The 15,459-nt window shown below is 34.9% G+C and overlaps 1 protein-coding gene across 1 annotated transcript in view; it reads left to right on the plus strand.

Annotated features, from left to right (window-relative positions):
- The first annotated feature begins 4,858 nt into the window (after positions 1 to 4,858).
- The window catches only part of Vinc (vinculin), a 74,147-nt gene continuing 63,546 nt past the window's right edge, over positions 4,859 to 15,459 (plus strand). Inside the window, exon 1 of the mRNA XM_088264884.1 lies at positions 4,859 to 5,016. Within this exon, the coding sequence (XP_088121010.1) occupies positions 4,960 to 5,016 (57 nt within the window). The 5' untranslated portion in view covers positions 4,859 to 4,959. The remainder of the gene's footprint in view (positions 5,017 to 15,459) is intronic.

Raw genomic sequence — 15,459 nt, forward strand, 5'->3', positions numbered from 1 at the left:
AGTTATATATTAGATCTGTAATATAGAAATCTAAGATACTAGCTGTCTTCCTTACTACCAATTCTCTTGTCTGTACCCAGCCCAGTAAAACCAAATATAAACCAATTATTATTTGACAGACGCTCGACTGTGAAGCTGGCGTCGCGGGTTCAATTCCCGCCAATTGCAAAATAAATTCAAGAGAAATTTATTTTGAATTCGTCTGGGTGTTTGTGATGTATTTTTCACATATCGCTCACTCCTTTCAACAACGTCATAAGTCAAAAAACTTGATTTTTCAGGACAGCGTTTTTAAAGTTTAAAAATATAATACAATGTATTAAAAATAAATATCAAGCCACTGTGCAACAGATCTTTTTAGGTAAAGCCTGAAGGTTTTTTCTCCATTTGAAAAATATTTAGTGTGTTTAAAAAAATAATTAAACAATACCTTTTCTTCAATATGCAAAAACAACACTTTCTGCCCTGCAGGGGGTAAATATTAAGTTAAAAATATGCCACTTTTGTTGGGATATAGTACATTTTCTGGGCATTCCAAAAACATGCACAACTGAAAATTGTCGATTTTTGATTTATGACGTTCTTGAAAGGAGTGAGCGATATGCCTTTTCTATTTGTACTATCCTAATTGCAGACAAACCTCTTAAAGAAGAGGCTTTGCAGGTTATTTCTTAAAATAAAATAAAATGACAGCATGAGCACTGGCGTAAATTTGTTTCATGCCATTTATACCTCTCTCTTTATAGTTGGCGTGTTTTTTCATTACTGTTTATCAGCATCCGTTCTTAAAACAATCATAGCATATCCCTGACTTGATAGTTTTTTAGAAAAAATAAGTGTATAAAATATAACTGATTTAAAATATCAAACCCATCTTTGATGGTAGAAGATGTAATAGGTAGTAATGGTTATAAGCAAAATCTTAGTACCTTCCTGTGATCCTAATAACCAAGTTAGACTGACCTTTGCTTTCACAAAAAATGTGTTCAATTTAATTAGGGAGTTGAATGCATGTTTTTGAATGTCGAAGCTGAACTTTTCTGTGTGTTGTTAATTAATTTAATCAATGATATTATTGTTGTGTTCAGATGATTAGTGCCATGTGAGAATATTTGGCTTTTAATTGTTTGAAGTTGTTAGTGCAGTGGTTCTTAACCTGGGTTCAATTGAACCCCAGGGGTTCGGTGAGTCAGTCTCCCGGGTTCGGTGGAGGTCAAAACACACACCCGACTTATATTACAATATTACGGAAAATGATACAACGTACGGTATATTCATTTTTCCAATAGATCTAGTATAACATTTGAAAGGAATATTTCAATCTAGTAATAAAAATAATACAAGAGCTCAAACTCTAAAACAATGCACATACTCTGCATTGTACATTTTTTTTACTGGGACTTTTTGGGACTTCAAATAAACATAACAACTGTACTAGCAAATCTATTGTCATCATTGCGAAATATGATTTACTAAATCGGGGAATCACAAAGAATAGAGAAGTAACAATTTCCTGGCAGCACTGCCAGGAAAGGTAGTAAGGTAGAGCCGTGCATTTCTGAACTGGTCTCTGAAAGCCAACAGCAGAAGACACACTGATTTGCAGTAAATATTCATTATTTTGTTTTTGTTTTGAAAATTATGTGATAATGGTTTTCTTCTTTGTTTTTAATGGTTTTGTTCATTTTGTGTACCTATGTATAAATATATACCGTAGAACGGGGCTACTTGAACTTTGATGTGTTACTTGAGCCCAGTACAAAAACAAATTTAGATCTGTATTTAGTCTACAATCATGAACGTATCGATATGATTCATTGTTTCTCCGACAGGTGACACTTGATATGTTCATTATTGTAGACTAAATACAGATTTAATTTTTTTTTGTACTGGGCTCAAGTAACACATCAAAGTTCAAGTAGCCCCGTTCTACGGTACCTATGTTTTGAATTTGAAAAGGTCATATTTTATGTTTCTAATTTAGGGGTTCGGTGAACGTGCATGTGGGGTTTGGTACCTCCAACACGGTTAAGAACCACTGTATTAGTGTATATTAATTGTCACTCTGTCCAATCTTTAGGATAAATATATATTTAGGTGGATTAGGTATAAGGCTTCGGCAGAGCAATAGTAACGGTAAAAATAATCATAATCTATTTTCTTAGATGTTGTCGAGTGAAACGAACTGCTGAGTTGCGTGTTGTCATTCTATTTACTGTCTGAGTCGGGCTGTAATCCCGTCAGACTCTGAGTGAGAGGTTCTGACGCATTATCTTTTCACTTTCCATTGCCAATGTAACGCATCTATACACATAGAGGTGGAGACTGACCGGAGCATTGTAACATAACATCGTAACATCGCTCGCGGCGAGCATCAGCAAGCATCTGAAACTATGGATGGAGCGCTTGGGTCGGTGTACTGACTGCCTGAATGCTCGCATCGTAACTCGTTACGTTACAACAAAATGCTCCGGTCAGTCTCCACCTTAATGCTCGTTAGAGCACTCTATAGAACAATGGTTCCCAATTAGTTTTTGAAGCAATCAAAAAAAAAATACGAATGCTATGTGACATCAGCTGCCATAAAGCAAGCTATCCATCTACCATAAGCAATGTTTAGTATGTATAGCGCATGTTGCTGTTACATTCAACAGATGGCATTGCTATTGTGGTCAAAAACTGTTATTTACAGAAAACATGTTTTTCTTTCTCATAGGTAAAAACACCATACGTCACAGCAACATGTGTGTATTTCAATGCAATGTTGTGTCAAAATTTAAAAGCAATCAGAGCATTAATACAGGAAATTTAAGATTTTAAAGAAACTAATAATTACAATCTTATTTATATAGATGAACACCTGGCAAATATTGTAATGTAATATCAAAAATTATCTGTAATATTAAAATTGTTGCAACAATCGATATTCTAACTGTTATAACTAAATGCCTCAGATTACTGTAATTCAATTTTAAATGTATGAAAACAAAATCAAATATTTTTCAATAAATATAATATGTGTATGTAATATTTTTAAACATTTAAATGCTGTGATTGAGAGCATTGGAAACAACATAATCTCTGAGCAAATCACTTATTTTTAGGCTATCATGCCATGAAATCTAATACCTTAATGTCAAATGGGTTTTAGAAGTATGTCATTCAAGAATGCAGGGAGGGTTCTGTTCAGCAATGGATTTCCTTGTCACAGATAACCTGATGCCTTGTAAAAGGTGAAGGTTCTCGGGTGACATGTTAACTATGGCCAACTAAAATATATTATCTTGGGGTCCTATGCCTCATTTCTAAATTCTACACGAAGACAAACCACTTGAGATAATTATACGGCTGTTTTAGACCTTCATAAGGTGCCATGTTTCTTAGCTGTATAAGAGATGTACAATGCAGGCATATTTATTTATGGATAGGTGACATTTGGTCTTTACTGAGATAATACCGATCTCTATATTGCCTTCATGCTGTTGAATGAAGTGCCTGAAAGTCCAAAATGCACTCAATTCTTTACAAAGACTGCCTTTTTGTGGTTTAAACACTTAAGTACTTAGTTACTAAGAGTAGCTAAGTTTTTAAGTAGGAAATTGAAATATTGAGTTTAGATCAGTATAAACAAAATTCCTATTCATTCCCCCAAACATCTCAATTCTTACTTCTTTTCTACATTCCCATTTGACAGTTAAGTAATCAAGTATCTCCAGATTATAGTTCAAAACATCTCACTTGGAAATTGTATTTTTTGATTCCAAAGTCCCCGATTAATAAATGTTGCCAAATAAAGACATTCATCGATGATAAATAACGGATATTTTGTGAAATGATGATAAACCCATTATGGCACCCGCTAATCTATTTTTCAAAATGTTACCTTTCAGTAAATACAATCGAAAATCTGTACAAGAAATAAAAAATATGTATGCTAACTTAATTTAAGAGACTAAGGCAACCCCAGAGCTTATTGCTACTACACGCCAACGCATGTAGTCATACTGTTAGTACAAATAATGTCAGAAAATCACTGTTAAATAAATGGCTTTTAAATAAATTAACTAGTTTTTATACCAACTTGATTAAAAAATTAAAAACACTATGTACGTATTTAGGAAGTTATTCAAGTCCCGAAGAGGAGAAGGTGGACATGTTTGAGACATGTCCTTAGAATGCCACCTGAGAGCATCAACCCCTCATGTCTCTTCTTCCAACCCCAAAGATTCCAGAGCCCTGGAAGACTGAAAGAAATACTGCCTTTTATGTACATTAAATTATGACGGGAAAGATAGAAGGATGCTGTGGAGCTGGCAGAAATCAAACCGGAATTTTGTTGAGTTTTAATCTAAATTTAACACCTTTTTTGGATCACTTATCTACATGAAGCAGATAAATTTTATTACCACTTTCATTTATATTTTTAGACATTGATTGCATGTAAAATAAAAAGTGCTCTGTAGACTATTTTTTTAGAAAATAGCGCTGTATAAATTGGCCATTAATATTTTTATTATTTTCATTATTTATAAGCTAATAAAAATCAAACAATTTTTGACCCCTGAGAAAACGGTATGAAATCAAAGAAGATATAAACATAAAATTAAACATTTCAGTAAGACCTTTTGTTTTGAGTAACATAGATTTTTAAGTAAAGAACTTTTAAAAAAAATTGTAAGTTATTTTCATGTACCCTAGCTACCAAGGGGATATATATATCCGAAGATTTGACTTACAACAATAACATACAAATAAAGATACCTACCTAATTGGTCGTAAAATATATTTTATACGTACAATTTATTTTTTAGGTATGCAATACTTTTCCTTCACGCTGGCAGCACCAGTTCTCAGTGTCAGTTTTCGAGATAGGTCGTGTCGGTGACGGATGTAACGACGGTCGTTTCTTTCTTTATTTTCGTTTTTAGTTATTGATGTTTTTGTATAGCTTCAGTTAAAATGCCCGTGTTTCACACAAAGATTATCGAGAGTATCCTGGAGCCTGTCGCGCAGCAGGTCAGTACATTTTAAAATTAAAAACAAACATCAAAAACATACCTAACTCTCCACCTATGTTTGTATCGTGTAATTTCTGTAGAAACTGTGTGTGATTCTATTTATTCTCATTTATATTGAGAACAAACACATTTTTTAGCGGTTCTGTCATCGCATTTTATAAACGGTAAAGCATTTTTGAGACAACAAGGTCTTGTTTGAATAGGGCGTTTCTTATAAAAGTTATCAAAGATGTGTAAAACTATATTTACCGCATATCCTTTTACGGTAATGTTAACATTGTCAGTTTTCCTGGTAAAGTAAAAAGACGTATTATTTTATTCCGGTTTATAAAACGTTGACGGTGATTTAATTTAAAAATTCCTAGTAGGTACTTACGTATGCGTCATAAGCAATTGAGTAATTTATAAGATGCGTTCGGAATTTGAAAAATGCGAGTGTTATGTTTTTTTTTCGTTTGTTTTTGTTTTCCCGCGTATCGCACTCGCGGCTGTCAAATTCTAGGATAATTTAAATATTTCTCAATTTTTACACGGTTTCTTTTAGCTTTTTTTTACTCAATTTACGTAAGAATGACCGATTCGCGGTTTTCGGCTGACCTTGGCTGAAGACTCTTTCGTAATGTTTCTAGGACCTTGGCTCGCGTGTTTGCTCTCATTTTATTTTGTTGAGTTGAAGGGCTTTGTATGAACTGCATAATGCTTCATCGGATGTTATTGCTTATTTGTTTATTAATTAATGCATTTCTTAGAACTCTAAATTGAAGTCAATTGGATTCGTAGAGGATTATCATTTCGTGCATACGAAACAAAAAAGATAGTCACAAATGACAAACTTTGCAGAAAATACTTTGTTTCGGTATGCCATGTGGAAAATCAAGTATGTTTTTAGTTTATACCACAAACAATCTTCACCTCTTCTACGTTTATGGATTTTTGACCTGACCATTTATATTATTATATTTCATAATAATTTTTTCACTGAGTATTTCACAAGAATTTGAAATATTTTCTTTCTTCCTTTTCCTAACTACATTCGTCTCGTAAATTTATTGCACTGATATCTGTTTACTTTTTTGAGATTGTTACGTAAAAGTATTTTAGATAGTGAGCCCTAAAATGTAGATTTCATGTTTAGTTTAGCTAAGAGCATGGTCATATTTTAAGATTAAAATGAAGCGAATGCTAGGATTTTTTACGTTTTACTGATATTTTTAACCATTTGTGACAATAATTTGAGTGTGTCCAAATACTTGTTCACAAATCTGGATTACATATTATTCTTTTTATTATTTTATTATTTTTAAGCGAATTAATGAATTCATGAATGAAGGTACATTACAGGTTTAGTTTAGATAATGTGTACAAAGTCGTATTTATTTTGAGTATAAATTAAATGAATGCTACGATTTTTTGTGTTTTACTGATATTTTTAACCTTAAATGAGACTGCTATATAAAAGTGGGTTAGATAGTGACTCCTAAAAGGTACATTGCAGGTTTTAGTCAACCTCCGTAGTGTGATGGTCAGCACGCTCGGCTACCGTTCTGGAGGTCCCGGGTTCGATTCCCAGGGGGGGGTCAAATAAGTATAAGTATTTTTTCACTCTAATATTTATTCAATATTACCCTGGTTTAGTGCCCGAAGCGGAGGAATGATCACCTTTCCTTTGTGTGTTAATGATCAAGATAACACTGCGTTTATATGATGCAGTGCCCTATGCACCATCGGGTGCGGATAAGGGCTAAACATAAAAAAAATTATCAATGGTCGTATTTTTTAGATTATAAACTAAATGAATGCCTTTCTTGAATGTTTTCCGCAGATACTTTGTGGCACATTTTATAAACTTTATAAAATGAAATAACCACTTTTTTATTAATACAATTTAACCTACCGGTTTCAACAAGAACCTTGTCATCATCAGGGTTTATATTAATTCAAAAAACATTGTAATACTCTCACCAAAAAACTTCCACACACTCCGTAAAAATCCTAAATGTTATTTATTTTTGGTGAGAGTATTATAATGTTTTTAATGTTTTTGAATTAATATAAACCCTGATGATGACAAGGTTCTTGTTGAAACCGGTAGGTTAAATTGTATTAATAAAAAAGTGGTTATAACAAAGTTATTTCATTTTATAAATGAATGCTGTATTTTTTACGTTTTACAGTATTTTTATGTATTTTTAACCTTTTATGAGGCTGCTACGTAAAAGTGGGTTAGATAGTGACCCCTAAAAGGTACTTTGCAGGTTTTGTTTAGCTAATGTACCTTGCCGCCACCGCACCTTTAAGACGGCGAATTGGGCCAAGGTTGGCTCTCGTTTAGGGAAATGGCGTTTTCGCTTGAAAAGTATTGTGCTTACTCGCGTCTGTCATGGAAATATCGCCTCAATCTAGGGATGTGCCTAGTGGGTAATAATAATAATAATAAAACCCTTATCCGCACTCCAATGGTGCATAGGGCACTGCTTCATATAAACGCGGTGTTATCTTGATCGTTTACACATGAAGGAAAGGTGATCAGCCCTCCGCTTCAGGTACTAGTCCAGGGTAATATTGAATAAATATTACAGTGAAAAAATCACTCATATTTATTTAACCCCCCCCTGGGAATCGAACCTGGGACCTCCACAACGGTAGCCGAGCGTGCTGACCATTACACTACGGAGGCGGACAAAAGGCGGAGGCGGTGCCTAGTGGGTAACTGTTACTAATTCTGTCACCCGTTTGAGATGGTAATCGCTACTTTATCTCGGTTTATGCACTTATTTGGACAATTTATATAGTGCTGCAGCAGCGAGTGTTTTTGCCTAGAATTTTCACTCATGAATTACATGAAATTATAGTAACTTTTAACATAAAGGGTAAATCCACTCTCGAGTAGGCATAGGCAATGAAACTTAAAAAGTTGAAGCCTGAGTAGGGTCATGATAAGCGGTGTTTCATAAGCCTTAGCTAGATTTCAGAGTCACTTGGACGTTAGGTAATTAAAAAAAAAATAGCGCCGCTTTCGAGAAAAATCCCTTTAAAGGGCGGTTTACAATTTACAGTGATTTTAGCATTAAAACAATACATTTTCTTCAAAATGCAAAAACACTTTCTGCCTTGTAGAGGGTAAATATTAAGTTAAAATTTGCCGCTTTTGCTGGGATATAGTACATTTTCTGGGCATTCCGAAAACATGCACAACTGAAAATTGACGATTTTTTTATTTATGTCGTTCTTGAAAAGAGTGAGCGATTTATGATATTATAAACGAGTAGTTTAAATAAATAAATTGATAAAATAGATCGATATCGGCCATTTTGTTAAATTGATTCGACTGCAGTATAGTGGGAGCTTGATTTTTAAATTTTATTCAGTCATTTAGCCATACTTGGAAAAACGAGAATTGATAAAATGATATCACGGACAGTTATGGGTTGTTGCGTTATGTGTTTCAAATAATTTATTACCGATATATTCAAATACCACGAATGCACGGTATAATGTTTTTTTTTCTTATGTGTCCACGCAAATGTAGGTGTAGACGTACTCCTATGTATATAATGAAGCAGCATGTGCCGAAATGGACATATCGCATTTTAAAATTTAGCTGTCCACACCTATGTAGTTGTTTAGCTAACACTCATGACGTCACGAAAAGTCTACCCTGACAAGTTTATCCCTCGGATCTTTCTGAATCTCGGCCATCCTAACCAGCTTGCTCCGCAGGAAAACCGCATCGATAAAATTATTCTCGAAAATTAAAATTATTATCGAAAGGTGCGTTGAGATAAAGATATATAAAGGAGAGTGAATGCTGGTAACAGAGTGAATTGTCAGTTTAACTAAAATCAGTTATAGCCAGTAAAAACCTTTCTCCGAAAGCTAAACTGGCAGTACACAACGGAGTCCTAGTCCCAACCCTGTATGTATGGAAGTGAAACATGGAGTAAAAGAAGGATGAAAGTAGACTTAATGCAGTCGAAATGCGATCTTTCAGAAGAATGTGCGGCAAAACGATGTATGATAGATGTTCGAATGGTGAAATAAGGAAGGAATGCAAGGCTGAGATAAGCATTATCGATAAAATTAAGAAAGGTATGTTCAGATGATTTAGACATGTGGAACGAATGAGTTAGGAAAGAACGGTAAAACAAATTTATGAGGCGAATATAGTTGGAAAAAGGATCAGGTACACCGAATACTTGAAAGCGGTCAGGTTAGGAGTGGAATTAATCGGCGGGTATGTATGCCGAGATGGATGAATGTGGAAGAGGCGAATAATGTTTCCTAAGACAGAGTGGCCGGGTCAGAAGTCTTAATCGGCGGGTATGTATGAGGAGATGCACGAATGTGCTAGAGGCGAAGAATGTTTGCAAAAACAGAGAGGTATGGCGTTCTATTCTCTATGCCTACCCTCCGGGGAAGCGGCGTGATGGTTAGTTCGTTATCATATAACCAAAAACAGCGTGGAATATAATAGGATCAATATGGATAAAATGCTAAGGAATCACATTATTTTCTTCGTTCGTCAAGTTGTAGAAAAATGTGAGTTCCCACATTTTTTTTAGAAAGCAGACAATTGCCATTCACTCTGCTTTCAGACTAGACTCATTATACATGGAGCATAAAATATGGCATTTATGGTAAAAAGGTCACACGACCAATTTCTCCATCCATTGTCTAACTTTGTATTCTCCACTAACGCATTCTACATTTGTGGAGGTCCTCACCAAAACGTCACATAAATGATTTTAAGTAATCAGGAATTCTAGCTTGTAAAATTGTTTCGTCCGCCTCCGTAGTGTAATGGTCAACACGCTCGGCTACCGTTCTGGAGGTCCCGGGTTCGATTCCCAGGGGGGGAAAACAAATATAAGTGATTTTTTCACTGTAATATTTATTCAATATCACCCTGGACTGGTACCTGAAGCGGAGGGCTGATCACCTTTCCTTCATGTGTTAACGATCAAGATAACACTGCGTTCATATGACATAGTGCCCTATGCACCATTGGGGTGCGGATAAGGGTTTTATATATTATTTTATTGTAAAATTGTTACGTTTTGGTGCGATTTAATGATTTCATATTGGTCCCGTGACGGGACGTCAATTTATATTATAAATTTATTTTTTTTGCATTTACAAATATTGCAACATAAAATATAAAAAAATGCAATATAAACAAAATATTCACAGTTTAATAGAGTAAGGAGTGAACGTTGCCAAGTATGCAACAATAATAATACTTTAGCTCAGAGGTTCCCAAACTCTTTTATCTCGTAGACCCCTTGCCTTACCTGATATTGATTTTTATCAAATTCATAACTTCAAATGTATTTTTGACAGCCGGTATATGTAGTGTTACTCACTTTGAACCACACATGTTAGGTTTTATACATTTATATTTTAAATTCAAATTAAAACATAGACCCCTTGCAAGTTGTCATAGACCCCTGGGGGTCGATATAGACCACTTTGGGAATCACTGCTTTAGCTGATTGTATTTAGGCGGGGTGACCAATTTTAGGCAGCTCTTGTCTCCCATATCAAGGAGCCGCTTTTTAACATATTTTTAAAAACTATTTTTATTTATTTATAATTTAATTTAATGTGGCGCAAAATTGCACAATTCGGGTGCCAGATATAAGTGACTTATCTGCCAAATACGGTTATCATTTTTTGTACAACATAATTTAACGTTTTACATAGGTGATTCCAAATACTTGTTTAAAAATATGGATTACCTCCAATTATAGGAGTTATTTTTCATATTATTTTTTGACATCTCAACATGGATAGAAGAAGAATATGGAAGTCTGGACATTCGTGCTCAATAAAAAAACCTTCTTTACACACCAATAGATGTTTCTAGTGAATATTCTAGTGATTAAATTTTTAAACAAAATGCATTTTTTATTTTTACGGAGCTTTTTTTTTAATCTTTCGTCCAGACTAAAAGTCCGCACATCAAGCTTAAATGATAAAAATGAAAATAATATTTTCTGTCGTTTCTCATGTGTGTGATTATATAATCCAGGATTCGGACCTCACATACTAATAAAGAGTTTCTGCTCAATACAAAGAATCTTTCCATCTCACCAATAATAGATGTCTCTAGTGAAGTTCTAGTGATTCAAGAATAATGTTTCAAAATTGGTTCATATATATAGAGCTTCCAAGAATTAGAGTAGTGTGGTTGTCAATCATGGGTAGGATTGGTGAATATTGCACGTGTGTAAAGTGATCACTTAAACCAGTCTACGACGGCCGTAAGCCCCGTAAATGCCCAGACTTCCATATTTTTATTCATCTTTGTTGAGATGTCAAAAAAAAAAAATACATAATTTGATTGTACAATAGTATTTTTGCATTCAGCGCCATACAGCAATGGGCTGTTGGAAATAATGATAAAATGCTCTGTGGTCCGTCCCACGATTTGTCGAGATTTTTTCTAAGGTCATGTGTGATGAAAGTGGACTTGTCTCATTGGAACATCTGTCGCCCGTACACGCCTTACTGAATAGCTATTTTTAAACTGATAATATTTGATTACACATTTTAAAAAATCGATAAAGATGATTACGGTGCATAGATTGTTTGTGAATGTGATGAGACGTCATCAAAAGATGTCCCTCATTTAGTGTGGGTATGTCCATTTTTTTAAAAAGAAAGATTTGAATTGGAAACAGAATGTGCAAAAAAAAGTATGCAGTTTACAAAACTTGATGGGGCAATACAGCATCTATCAGATCAAGTGGTGTCTTATTTAGAAAATGTCTTCTTCTTCTTCTTGGTGTAGGGCTTGTGGCCTGTTTTTAAGAGGGGTTAGCCTCCTGCGATGTTGATTCCCAGCTATCGATCCATCTCTTTGGTGGTCTGCCTACAGGTTGGCCGTGCAGTGCAATGTGGGGGAGTCTGGATGGTTCCATTCTCCTGACATGCGCATTCCATTGTCTCCTTCGTTGCCTTCCCCACCTAACGACATCTTCCATCTCGCACATTTCCCTGATTCTGGTATTTATTATTCTATCTCGAAGACTCTTGCCTGATATGCTTCTTAGAGTCTTCATTTCTGACACTCTTAGCGCGTTTTTTGTTACTGCGGTGTCCCCTCTGCATTTGATCGCATTTGCCATGATGGGTCGCGCACAATTTTTATATACATATCTTAATTTTGCTGCCGATCTTCATGTCAGGGTTTTTCCATAAATAAATTTTCAGGCATTTTAAAAACTGTAGTCGGTAACCCTGTATAAGAGACACATATTGACTCAGTGAAAGTTTTTAGAAATATGACTGTAACTTTGATAATATCGGTAAATTGTAATATTTTAATATTTCTTCTTCTTCTTCATCTTGTTGTCGGCCTTGTGGCCTGTTTTGAAGAGGGATTAGCCTCCTGCGATGTCGATTCCCAACTATCGATCCATCGCTTTGGCGGTCTTCCCCACCTAACACATCTTCAATCTCGCACATTTCCCTGATTCTGGCATTTATTATTCTATCTCGAAGACTCTTGCCTGATATGCTTCTTAGAGTCTTCATTTCCGACACTCTGAGCGCGTTTTTTGTGCCAACGGTGTCCGCTCTACTTTCGACCCCGTACGTCACGATGGGTCGGACACAAGTTTTGTAAATCTTGATCTTACTGCCGATCTTTTTTTTCATTCTTTATTTTAAATTATTTTGCATTATACAATAATAATAATAAAATAATAAAACCCTTATCCGCACCCCAATGGTGCATAGGGAACTGTGTCATATTAACGCTGTATTTTCTTGATCGTTTACACATGAAGGAAAGGTGATCAGCCCTCCGCTTCAGGTACCAGTCCAAATATTACAGTGAAAAAATCACTTATATTTATTTTACCCCCCTTGGGAATCGAACCCGGGACCTCCAGAACGGTAGCCGAGCGTGCTGACCATTACACTACGGAGGCGGACATACATACGCATTATACAAACATGACATAAATTCAAATATGAATAAAATATAAATACAAAAAAAATATCCCACAAAGGCATGGCCTGTGTATGGGTAAACAATATAATTTAGGTCATAGTAAAGGATACTGGTAAGAATACAATAGGTATTATAAGTAGAACTAGAATAATAGTGTTAATATAAAATACAAAAATACAAAATACTTGACTATCAGAAAACAAAAATATTAAAAATTAAATTAAATTAAAAACTGAAAAACATAAAAAAAAAATTAAAAAGTAAAAAGTTAGCAAGCATGTACTACATGAGTGATACGTCTACAAGAAAAAGGAGATTAAATCTGTCTCTTCAATAAACAATCAAAGCAAAATTTGAAATCTACACAAACTTAATTAACATCTAACAAATATTCTTTGTGGAATAAATTGAACAGTTTTGGAGATATGAAAAATGAGTGACTTTGCGCGAGTCTGGATCTTCATCTCAAGATTTTTCCATATACAATTTTTTCAATATTTTATCTTGTCATATTTAGAAAATATGACAAGATTAATAAGACAAATAAATATGCCATGTCGCTTACTCCTTTCAAGAACGTCATAAATCAAAAAACTTGATTTTTCAGGAGAACGTTTTTGAAGTTTAAAAATATAATACAATGTATTAAAAATAAATATCAAGCCACTTATTGAACATTTACTGTGCTACAGATCTTTTTAGGTAAATCCTGAAGGTTTTTTCTCCATTTAAAAAATATTTAGTATATTTAAAAAATAATTAAACAATACCTTTTCTTCAAATGCAAAAACAACAATTTCTGCCCTGTAGTAGGTAAATATCAAGTTAAAAATATTCCTCTTTTACTGGGATGTAGTACATTTTCTGGAATTTCCGAAAACGTGCACATTGAATTGAAAATATTGAAAATTGACGATTTTTGATTTATGACGTTCTTGAAAGAAGTGAGCGATGTATCTATCAGTTCTTTTCTCTCTGCGTACCCCTGCGGGGAAGTGGCGTGATGGTTAGTTAGTTAGCTAAAAGGAATGCAGTATAAGTGGCCCGTACCATTTGAGATGAACAATAACTAACCGTTCACCATTAATATGCGATTAAGAATATATTATGGTCCATGTGTGATTCAATATGTGTCCTTATAAGATGCGACACACCCACGATCGCTCTTCCGACGAACGGAAACGGAACCATTCGCGGATAATTAAGATGGCCACACCAATTAAGGACATCAGCTCCTTAAAATTGATCTTTAATCGTAATTTAAGAAAAAACGTTAAATTAAATATATACATCGATAAAATACTAATATAAGAGTTTCTGCTTAATAAAAAGCTTCTTTACATCTCACCAATAGATGTTTCTAGTGAAGTTCTAGTGATTCAAGAACGAGGTTTCTAAATTGGTTCATAAATACAGAACTTCCAAGAATTTGAGTAGTGTGGTTGTCAATAATGGGTAGAATTGGTGAATGTTACACGTGTGTAAAGTGATTACTTAAACCAGCCTATGACGGTCGTCAGCCCCGTAAATGCCCAGACTTCCATATTCTTCTTCATCTTTGATGAAATGTCAAAAATAATGCATCGATAAAATTTAGAAAGGTGTGTTGAGATGGTTTGAGGTTGAGGAACGAGTTAGTGAGGAAAAAACGGGTAAACAATTTTATGAGGTGAATGTCGCTGGAAAAAGGAGCAGAGGAAGACCGAGAAAATTTTTGAACGATCAGTTATGTCAAATACTCGAAAGCGGTCAGGTTAGGAGTCGTATTAATCGGCGGGTATGTATGAGGAGATGCATGAATGTGGAGGGGCGAAAATTGTTTGCAAACACAGAGTGCTGTGGCGTTCTATTCTGTCTGCCTATCCCTGCGGGGAAGTGGCGTGATGGTTAGTTAGTTAGATGTAACATCTTTGGCCAATAGATAATTGTTTTCCGTGAACCCAATATAAGTCGAAAGACTGTACGGCTGTCCAAACTCAAAACACAGTAAGGGACATTTTTTTGTAGTACGTTTTTTTTGCATTTTTGGACTAATTAGATTCTACTAAGTTCAAAAATGCAAAATAAATACGTACTACTTAAAAATGTCCCTTACTGTGTTTTAAGTTTGGACAGCCGTATATTGGCTTCGAAAGACGATATAAACTTGGTTCCGACAAAAGAGATGAAAAAAACAGGCTACCGTTCTAACACTTCCTCCATTCATAAAATGACAACGAGGGTCATTGAAAGAGAATCACAATCGATCGTCGAGTCGCGCAGTCGAGTGGGTAGGGTGCTCGCCCACTAGGCGAATGCCTGATGTTCAAATCTGCGCATACCAAAGCCATGTAATGTTTGTAATTTAGATGATTCGATCAAAATCGGTGATGATTTCGACCGTGAAGGCGCCACATGGCGCGTATTTCAACAAATAAACGGACCACCTTCCCTTGATTGCAATCAGGATAACGCTGTACCATCTCAATTATCTGAACGGGT

This window comes from Brachycentrus maculatus, unplaced genomic scaffold, assembly GCF_059751285.1.
Source record: "Brachycentrus maculatus isolate JH-2025_06_01 unplaced genomic scaffold, ASM5975128v1 h1tg000239l, whole genome shotgun sequence".
NCBI classification, from domain to species: domain Eukaryota; kingdom Metazoa; phylum Arthropoda; class Insecta; order Trichoptera; family Brachycentridae; genus Brachycentrus; species Brachycentrus maculatus.